This window comes from Lichenostomus cassidix, chromosome 14 (assembly GCF_008360975.1).
Source record: "Lichenostomus cassidix isolate B80296 chromosome 14, HeHo_3.0, whole genome shotgun sequence".
Classification (NCBI taxonomy): Eukaryota; Metazoa; Chordata; class Aves; order Passeriformes; family Meliphagidae; genus Lichenostomus; species Lichenostomus cassidix.
In genome coordinates, this window is record NC_139495.1 from 2556248 (window position 1) to 2566371 (window position 10124).

General features: G+C 54.5%; 2 protein-coding genes across 2 annotated transcripts; one reads left to right on the plus strand and one right to left on the minus strand.

Annotated features, from left to right (window-relative positions):
• Positions 1-1193: 1193 nt before the first annotated feature.
• RASD1 (ras related dexamethasone induced 1) lies at positions 1194-3174 on the plus strand. Its single transcript, XM_085074440.1, has 2 exons — positions 1194-1602; positions 1853-3174. Exons 1-2 carry the CDS (start codon positions 1317-1319, stop codon positions 2401-2403), a joined length of 837 nt encoding a protein of 278 aa, XP_084930566.1. The 5' UTR covers positions 1194-1316; the 3' UTR covers positions 2404-3174.
• Positions 3175-4549: 1375 nt separating this feature from the next.
• MED9 (mediator complex subunit 9) lies at positions 4550-8847 on the minus strand. The gene is made up of 2 exons (XM_085074441.1): positions 8680-8847; positions 4550-5322 (listed from the first exon to the last, which is right to left on the minus strand). Exons 1-2 carry the CDS (start codon positions 8814-8816, stop codon positions 5106-5108), a joined length of 354 nt encoding a protein of 117 aa, XP_084930567.1. The 5' UTR covers positions 8817-8847; the 3' UTR covers positions 4550-5105.
• Positions 8848-10124: the final 1277 nt, after the last annotated feature.

A 10124-nucleotide genomic window follows, 5' to 3' on the forward strand; every position in this document is an offset into this window, starting at 1 on the left:
CACAGCACCATTCCCATTCTCCCAGTACAGCACCATTCCCAGTTCTCCCAGTACAGCACAGATCCCAGTTCTCCCAGCACAGCACAGATCCCAGTTCTCCCAGCACAGCACCATTCCCAGTTCTCCCAGCACAGCACCATTCCCAGTTCTCCCAGTACAGCACAGATCCCAGTTCTCCCAGCACAGCACCATTCCCAGTTCTCCCAGTACAGCACAGATCCCAGTTCTCCCAGCACAGCACATTCCCAGTTCTCCCAGTGCAGCGCTGATCCCATTCCCCATCCCTGCTGCCGCCCGCCGGGCTCTCGCCTGTCCCCTAGCGGGGAGAGGCGGCACTGCAGCCGCACCGCTCGGCGCCCCGGACCGGGACCGGTACCGGGACTTGCATCGGGACCGGGACTGGATCGGGGTCGGGGTCAAGGGAAAGCCACCGTGCGAAGAGTCTCCGTCAAGGGAGCACCGCGCAGCCCCCAGCCCGACCTGCAGCCCCCGGTGGGACCGAGACTTCTCTCTGCTCCCGGCCCCGCGCACCGGAGCTCGCACCGAACGGGGTCTTTTCTCCGGTCTTTCGGGCAAGTGTAAATCGCAGCAAAAACACGGCAGGGAGTGGCGTGGGACCCTCTGCACCCCCCGTCCCGGGTTCCTGCACCTTGGGGTCACCCCACTCCCCGAGCCCCGGGAGCCCGAGCCGGGCTGAGAACGGGACGGATACAAAGCCCAGGGAGCCCGTGCTGAGATTTGCAAACGGGACTGTGAACGGGACCGGGAGGGCGAGCAGGTCTGCGAGCGGGAGTTCCAAGCATCGGGAGTTCCAACCGGGCTGCGAACGGGATCTGTCTGTGCACCTCCGGGAGTGCGAACCGGGATGGGAACGGGATCTGTCTGTGCACCTCCGGGAGTGCGAACCGGGATGGGAACGGGACGGGGCTGCGCAGCACCGGGAGTGCGAACGGAGCTGCGAACGGGACAGGGCTGCCAAGCACCCGGAGCCCCAGCCGGGCTGTGAACGGGACCAGGCAAGCGAGCCGCAGGAGTGCGAACGGGGCTGCGGACGGAGCGCTGCGCTCACCCGGAGCCCGGCGGGGGGCGCGGGCCGGACCGGGCGCGGAGCCGGGCGCTGACTCAGCCGCCGCCGCCCCGGGCCGTGACGCGCCGAGGGGCGGTCGCTGCCGCCTGCATATAACGCGGCGGCCGCCGTGCAGAGCTCATATCGACCCTTCCTGAGAAGAGAGAGGGGCTGAGCAGCTGAGCAGGCGGCGCCTTCCTACTTCTCCTGCTCTCCTTCTCGGCGCAAGCTGCCCTTTTCGCCGGCGTCAATGAAACTGGCAGCGATGATCAAGAAGATGTGTCCCAGCGAGGCCGAGCTGAGCATCCCCGCCAAGAACTGCTACCGCATGGTCATCCTGGGCTCCTCCAAGGTGGGCAAGACGGCCATCGTCTCGCGCTTCCTCACCGGCCGCTTCGAAGAGCAATACACGCCCACCATCGAGGACTTCCACCGCAAGTTCTACAGCATCCGCGGCGAGGTCTATCAGCTCGACATCCTTGACACATCGGGCAACCACCCCTTCCCAGCCATGCGCCGCCTCTCCATCCTCACAGGTACTTGTCGGGGGGTTCCTCTGCCTTCCCTCCTGCTCACTTTGGGGATGTTTTTCCAGTCCTGGGAGGAGGGAGGTAGGATTTTGTGTGTTCAAGTGGATGGGCAACTCTTCTTGGTGGAGAGGAGGATGCAGGACCCAGGTGCTGCCTGGTCCTTCCTTCTCCAAGTCTCTATTTGCCTTAGAAGTGGGTCTCTGTGTCCCTGTCCCTGCAACCATCTCACGTTCCCTCTTTCCCTCTTTGTCCCCAGGAGACGTGTTCATCCTCGTATTCAGCCTGGACAACCGAGACTCCTTCGAGGAGGTGCAGCGCCTGAAGCAGCAAATCCTGGAGACCAAGTCGTGCCTGAAGAACAAAACCAAGGAGAACATAGAGGTGCCCCTGGTCATCTGTGGCAACAAGGGCGACCGGGACTTTTACCGGGAGGTGCAACCCCGGGAGATCGAGCAGCTGGTGGGAGGGGACCCCAAAAAATGCGCCTACTTCGAGATCTCGGCCAAGAGGAACAGCAGCCTGGACCAGATGTTCCAGGCGCTCTTCGCCATGGCTAAGCTGCCCAGCGAGATGAGCCCCGACCTGCACCGCAAGGTCTCGGTCCAGTACTGCGACATCCTGCACAAGAAGGCGCTGAAAGGCAAAAAGCTGCTGAAGGAGGGGGGCCGGGGCGGCACGGAGGAGGCTTACGGCATCGTGGCTCCCTTCGCCCGGCGGCCCAGCGTGCACAGCGACCTCATGTACATCCGGGAGAAAGCCATCGGCGGCGGGCACAGCAAGGAGAAGGATCGCTGCGTGATCAGCTAGGAGCCCCCCTCGCCACGGGAAGGAAGGAAGGAAAGAAGGAAAGGAGGGAGGAAAGGTGCTCGTTTCCGAATTGTCTTTGGGCAGGTGCCCAGCCGGGCAGAGAGGGGATCGCCTTTCCCCCAGCCTCCCTCCTCCCGCTTTCATCATCTCCCTCCCTGAGGGTGCAGTTTGGGAGCGAGGGATGCGAAGGGGGAGGCTTTGGAGGGCAGGAGGAGATGTCACTGGGGACAGTCTCCTCCTCTAGGTAAAGAGACAGGGAAAGGATGAGCTGCTGGGCAGCCAGGATGAGTGTGGAGGGCACAGACTTTGGTGTCTCTTTCCCTCCCAAACCACCCAGCCTCGGGCACTGCCCTCGGGAGGGAGGGCAGGGGGCTGCCAGCACTTGCCTGGGGCTTTGGGGTTGGTTTTTGTTTATTTTTTTTCAACTTGAGAAGCTGTGCACGGACTCTAGCTCTGTGTTGTGTGTTTGTTTGTGTCTGCAAAACACATGCAGAAGACACTCCTAAGCTGTTGCAAAGACATTGCAGAGTTACAGCCCCGATGGACCAAAAAACTGACTCTTGTTTACATTTGTCTTGTTTGATTTGCAAGATTTGGGGAGGGTGGGGGGGAGCGGGAAGGGTTTTACAAAAATAAAATAATAGGCACTTTATGTAGGTATTGTTTGTCATTGACATGAACAACAAAAAAAAAATCTTCAAGTGTTTCTACCGTGGGTGAAACTTGATGTTTTATTTTTTCTACAAATCAATAAAATCTTTTAAAAAATTACACCTGTGGGTTTGTCTTTGCTTCCTAGCCCTATCCCATGGCAAAGCCTGCTAAATAAAAGGCCTGAGCTCTGAGGTGGCAAAAGCAGCCTCTCACTGGAGCCCTGTATTGCCCCATTTTTCTCCGACTCCCAGTGCAAAGGTTCCCGCCTCTGCAAGCCACTGGGTTTTTGCCACACAGGGTAACAAGGGGCCACGCAGGGAGTTACTCACTCCAACGGGTCACTGAGCCAGCACTCTTTCCTCACTCCACACGCCGAGTGACGATGCTGCCAGCCCTATGACACGGCGGGCAGTGGCATGTCACTGCCTGCAGTCACCCAGCAAACTGACATCACTTCGTTATAAAGAGCTGATTGTGTTTCATGCTCTTTCCCGATTAACTAAGCACACTTTAATGATGTCAACACAGACTGATTCATTGGCACCCCGGCTGGGATATTGTTTTTACTTTGCAATATGAGTAAAGGAAGTACTTTGCTTGAAAGGTCACCTTTACATCTGATGGTTTTTAATCTCTTTCCAATAACAAGCTGCAGTAATCACTGCTAGAAGTGAAAGGGGATAACTCTTCAAAGAAAGTGTTTCCTGGCTGCAGCTTCTCTTCCAGCTCATTTTCAACCCCTGCCCCCCCTCATGAAGCAGCACAAATCTGCATTTAGTACATATTTATGACCACAAAAAAATCATATTGAAGCCACAAAATAATGGTGGGGGAGTGCGACAGTAAGGCAAACCTCCTCTGTTTTGCTTGAAACTTGGATTCAAGTTGACAGAGTTAACTTGTTCCTGAACTAAGTGCCAGACATTTCTTTGGCAACATGTTTTTTCTTCCAGCTCTGCCTATGCCTGATTTCACAGGAACAGCAACTGGCAAAAGAATGGAAAACATCGTCCAGGCATGAGACACAGGAATTTATTGAGCTGGGACAGGCAATGGCTGGTGGAAAGGCAATTTCAGTAATAAAAGATGTGTACATTGTGCTTTGTTTATCTTGGTGTTCTGCTTTACTCAGAGTTTACACACTGGCACCTTCCCAAAGAAAGTACTAGTACAGTGTCCCAGTGGGGACAGAGTAAATCTCTAAGCTGCAGGTAAGTTACAACCACCCCACTGAGCAGAACTACCTGTTCAAGCTGCTCAAATGTTTGTGATTGTGGGAAGCCCCTGGATGTGGAACTTACCTGTCCTGTTGAGCCTGATTGTAGTATGGAATAACTAAAAGCTCTTATCATTTATGCCCTTTGTTTTGGTTCTTGTCCTTCCTCTGTTTTAAGAGGAAAAGACATTGGAGCTGGGCCCAGGATCCTGTGTGCTGCCAACATCCTGCCCCTGCTCTGCCCACATCCACTCAGGGAACACACAAGAGGGGCAGTTCGGAATTTATAAATCTTTATTTGACTCATCTCGGACACAACCACCAATTGTTAAGAAAGAGAAATACAGAAGTAATTGAAAGCAACCATTCCTTTTCCAACACACGGGGAATGGAAAGTGTACCAGAGGCTCTTTCCAGGAGCAGGGCCAAACAGTTCATGCTTCCCTCTTATGTTCCCTTCTGATGTCTGGCCATTTTTAAGTAAAACAAAAAATTGCAGAAAATTCCCTCTTTCTCACCAGCAGGTACTCTGACCTTTAGTGAGGAGAAAGCAAAATGTCTCCTGCTTGTTTGAACATAAAAAAGAAGAACCCCACCCCAAGAGAAAACAAGAGATGGGATATGTAAGTGCACAGTCCTGCAGCTGATCAAGGGAACGCGCCGCTGCCATTGTCCCAGGAGAGCACACAGTGTCCTGGCTCTGTGTCACACACCCATGGTCCACAAAGGCACAGCAGTGTCACCACAAAACCTAAAGAAAACTCAACTTCTGCCATCCTGTGCAGCCCAGAGAGGAGGTATCTCAGACCCAGAGAGTGGAGCTGTGCCTTTCCTACTCCTTGGGGATTTCAAACATGCAAAGGCTCTTGTACTTCTGCAGCAGCTCGTTTTTGGTCCGGACCTGCTCCCGCAGGTTCTGCAGCTGCTGCTGCTGCTGCTCTGGGCTCACCCCGATGCCAGGCATGGAGCTGATCAGCTTCCTCATCTCCTGGAACTTGTTCTTGAGCTCATTCAGTACCTGGTGAACATCCTGGCTGTCCTTGTCCATGCTGCAGAGGAGAGAAAATCGAGACACTGTGAACTCCTGTTGAAAACACTGTAATTTCCAATACAACCAGGGTTTAAACTGGAATTCACTGGGAAAATTGCTCTTGGTATCTAGCTACACACACCTGATTCACCCATCCTAATAAAAGGACACAGATGGATATACAGACTGGGGTAGCTTAGGGGCAAACAGGTTTCCTGCAAATTTCCAGCACACAATCCAGTCACTTCAGGATGCATTAACCAGGTTAGGAGCTGCTCTGCAGCTTTCAACCACCACCCTGGAGCGGCTAAATTCTCCCTCTGAACTCCTGTACCTCTCTTTGGGGAAGGTAAGATTGCAAATGTGTTGTGAGTAGTCACCTGGAAAAAAAGATCTCAGTCTCACTCATGACCTGTTGCTGCTGTAATACAAAAAAATCAATGCAGTCAAACAGCTTGACAGCAGAAAACAGAAACTGTTCCCCGAAGTGTTGGAGAGTGTCTAAAGGCAGAGAAAACAGTACTTTGGAGCTTTAACAGGAGTCTCTGGGGATTTATACTTAATAAAAGAGAAGCAGTGGGGGGTTTTTGGGTTGGTTTGGGTTTTTTTTTTAAGAGCAGCAGAATTGGCTCTGCAGCCAGCTCTGTGCTTTTCAAGGCTCAGTGTTGTCTGAGGCAGCGTCTGCCCTTGAACCCTCATTAGTATCTGACTCAGCTTTGTTATCACCAGCAAGAAGTTTTACTGATTCCAGGCAAAAGCAAGTCCTCGCTTCCAGGCTGCCTGTTAATAGGGAGAGCGGGATTCTAATGGTCTTTGAAAGACTGGCAGCCTGTTCAATAGCCAGACCTAAAAATAAATCTGCTTGGCATGACCAGGGCAGAGAGGTGCTCGATTATAACTTTGGGGAATCGTGACATGGCTGAGAGCAAAACTTTTAAGCAGATGGCCACTGCTTGTTTCAAAAGCCTGTTGGAACAAAATATTCATTATTCCCTTCTAAATAAAACTGCAGCTGGTACTATAATATCTCCCCATTATGCAGGCACTCAGGGCCAGGTCGGCAGTGGAAAAATACAGGCACACACACAACCAACCCCATGGCACATCTGGGGAAGGATGGGGTGACACTGCCTTTAATCCACCACAGCTGCAGGCTGGCTTTGGCAGGGGTGTCCTCCCCACATCTCCTTCCCTTCCCCAAACGAAGAGAACTGGCAGCTGCCTGTTGCCTGGTTGATCCAAAGGGATAAATATTTCAGGCTTGGTGGGTTTTTTTCCTGATGTGTGGTTTTCCTGTTGGATCAAGCCACTGAAGAGATTCCCTGTTTGGGGGCACGGAAAGGTGGGAATGAGGAGATGTGGAAAGAGCCTGCAGCTGCCTGAACTAACACAGGATTCAACACAACATCCAACCACAGCCTGTGCTGATGGACTGGACACAAAACCTGCCTTCAGGCACAGTGTTCTTCACCACACCAGCACAACCCACCATCGGTGGAGCCACGCAGTGGAACCTCAGCAGTGACGCCATTGGACTGTACAAGGCTGAAAATATCAGCAGACACTGTTTGGGAAAACTTTCTCCGGACCCAAACAACAGGAAACAGCACCCAACCTTGAACGTTAGCAAATTTACGCGATACATCCTCGCTCTGGTGCACAGAGTCACCTTGGAGATGAGTCTTCATGGCTGAGTCAGTGTAGGAACAGCAGGGCTGGGCTCTGCCACTCGAGGCAGTGTTAGAGGACAGCCCGTTTGCCATCTGTCACAGACAGGAGGCACAACATCCCACCGCTGGCTGCTGTGGTGCCACCTTTCTGCCACACCGTTCGGTACCCATGGTGGCTTGAGCTGCCTGAGAAATGCCATGTGTGAAGCCAAAAGAGGTAGCTGGGCAGCAAGAGCAGGTGGCTTGGTGGGACAGGGCACACGATATCCCCAGGACCATCATTTGTGAGTCACTACAACCTGATCAGTGACACATCAGAACCTGGGAGGTCTCAGCCCGTGGCTACTGCCCACTTTGCTGATGTGTGTACATCATGCACCTGGCAGGGGATTTAGCCTCACTCCTGTGGTCTGCACAGATCAGAGAGAATCAAGGTCAGGGGGGCAGTTTGATGGCCCACACCTAGCACAATGGGGAAACTGAAATGAGAGAGTTTGTGTTCTCATGCCCATTTTGGACTGGTGTGTCAAAGTCCAAAATGGATTCCCATGGATTGGGCTGCTTGGCTTGCAGAGCCATTAAGCATGAACCTCCCTCACCTTTCAGACATGCTTGGCCCAAGTGAAACATCAGCAGGACACAAATCAGCTCCTCAATGAGTGCACAGGGAGAGGGTAGGAAGAAGGCAATTGATGCTTCCCATGCCCAATGCCTCACCCTGCAGTGTGCCTCGATGAGAGTACAGAGCCTGCCTGGATGGATTTCCATGGCAGAGCCATTCCCTTTCTGGGAAGTTAGATGAGCATCTCTGGAGGGGTTATCCTGGGCCAGAAACATGTCAGTTCTCAGGATCCTTGTACCAGCACCTTTCACCTGTACAGGGCTTATCTTGAGCTGGGAAGAGAACAGTGTACATCCCACTGGGGGAAGCCATCCTCCTTTTTACAACTGCCCAGAAATAGGCTGCATTCCTGACGCACTGCCTGTACTTTCTGAGGCTGTTATCAGCCAAAGAGTACAGCTCTCTGGAGCAATAACCCAGCGGACAACACAGTGCTCCTGCCCTGGGGTCAGTGGTGGGGCAGTGTACCTGTGCCATGGGAGCACCTGCACTGCTCAGGTGACCCCAATGCCACCCAGGTAATGCCACGACTCAGTGGAGGTGTAGTTGGGACTGCGCCAGCTCCCTCTGACACTTTTCCCAGGAACTCCAGCTGGGAGGAAAAGGGCAAAGGAAATGATGGGAGGTTGGAAAGCATCACTAGAGGGGTGACCCCATTGCTCTGCTACCTGTTCAGAGCATCCTGGGGATGTGGGGGCTGGGGGAGCATCACTCGAGGGAGAATCGATGGCCCAGCATTATGGCATTATGAGGATGCTGAGGATGCTAAGGATGAAAAAGCAACGTTAAAGAGAGAACCATAACTCTGCTCCCCATCCAGAGCATCCTGGGGATGCTGGGGGCTGGGTGAGCATCACTAGAAGGGGCATCCCATTGCCCCACACCCTATCCAGGGCATCCCTGAGGATGCTCTGACTGGGAGAGCATCACTGGGGAGGGCACCCCTTAGCCCTGCTCCTAAGGGGATCCAGAGATCCCTGCAGGCCCCCAAGAGATCTCTGCTGCGAGGCAGCACAGTCCGAGCGGGGCGGCTGCGGCAGGGCCCGGCGGGGCGGGGGATGGCGGTGGCCGTGCCCGCCGTTACCATTTGATGATGTCGTGGACGAGCGGCAGGAAGGAGAACTCCTCCTGCGCGGGCGGCAGCGGCGGCGGTTTCTGCTCGGCGGGAGGCTCCGGCGGCGGCGGCTCCTCAGCGGCGCGGCCCGCGGGCCCGGACGCCATGGCGGCCCGGCAGTGACGGAGCGGGGCGGGTCCGGCTGGCTCCGCCTCACGGCCCTCAGCGAGCCCGGGGCCGGGCCGGGCGGCGATCAGGGCGTTGAACCCGGGCTGTGGTCCCGCTGAGATCTCTAGTGATCCTGCCTGAAGCTCCCAGTGAGCCCCTGAAATGCCCAGTGAGCCCCTCAAGTGCCTCCACAGCGATTCCGGCTGTGCCCACAGTGATCCCCCTGAGGCCCAGCAGTGATCCCCTCTGTGCCCCGCTATTGATTCCGCCTAAACCACCCCAGCAATCCCCCCACAGTGATCCCACCTCCCATCGAAGCCCCACACAGGAGGTAGGAGGTTGGAGGAAGGAGAGGTTGTGGGGTCCTGCACTCCAAGCACAGGGCGAGGAGAAGGGGTGCCAAGAATCGTCCAGGTGTTCCAGGAGCCATCCGGGTATCACATGAACCACACAGGGGTCCCAAAAAATATCCATGGGTCCCAGTAACCATCCAGGGATCATAGGAGGTGTTCAGGGGTCCCAGTAACCATCCAGGGGTCCCAGCAGCCATCCCCAGCAGCCTGGCCGTGGCTCCCAACCCCTCAGTGGACTTGGATTGGTGTCCCAAGTCTCTATACATCCCTCTCTTTCAAGCCAAATCTTAGGGGGAAATTGCATTATTCAGTGTAAAAAACCACAGCAGGGTTTTGCTGTCTCTTATATCCCAGCCTTCCACTGTGTTTTTTTGTTATTTGGTGTCCTTAGTTTGACTTTAATGCAAACGGGGACAGTATGGGCTGGGTGATGGGGATGTGGTCCTTGAAATGCCTTAAGGACATGTTTACATGGGACCAGACTTTCTGCCCAAGGGAGAAACCATGGCCGGCATCAGTCAGAGGAAAAGCAGGCTGGAGTGTTGGATGAGAGCCTAGGCTGGAGACTGGAGGAATTTGGAGGAAAAACAGAAGTGTGATGTCAGGGCTAGGACTGCTGTGAAGCTGGGAGGCCCTGGCACAGGTTGCCCAGAGAAGCTATAGCTGACCATGGATCCCTGGAAGTGTCCAACACCAGACTGGACAGGGCTTGGAGCAGCCTGGATTAGTGTAAGGTGTCGCTGCCTGTAGCAGGGGATTGGAAGCAGGTGATCTTTAAGGTCCCTTCCAGCCCAAACCATTCTGTGATTCTGTGAAGAAATGGAGCTTTGGTGTGACTGACCTGCAGCAGGAAGAGGTGGCTCAGGATGGTGAGTGGTCAAGGCTGGGAGAGGGAGGGTGATGCTCCTCTGCGCCAAACAGCTCAGTTTGCTTCAGTGAAATGCTGCCCCTGTG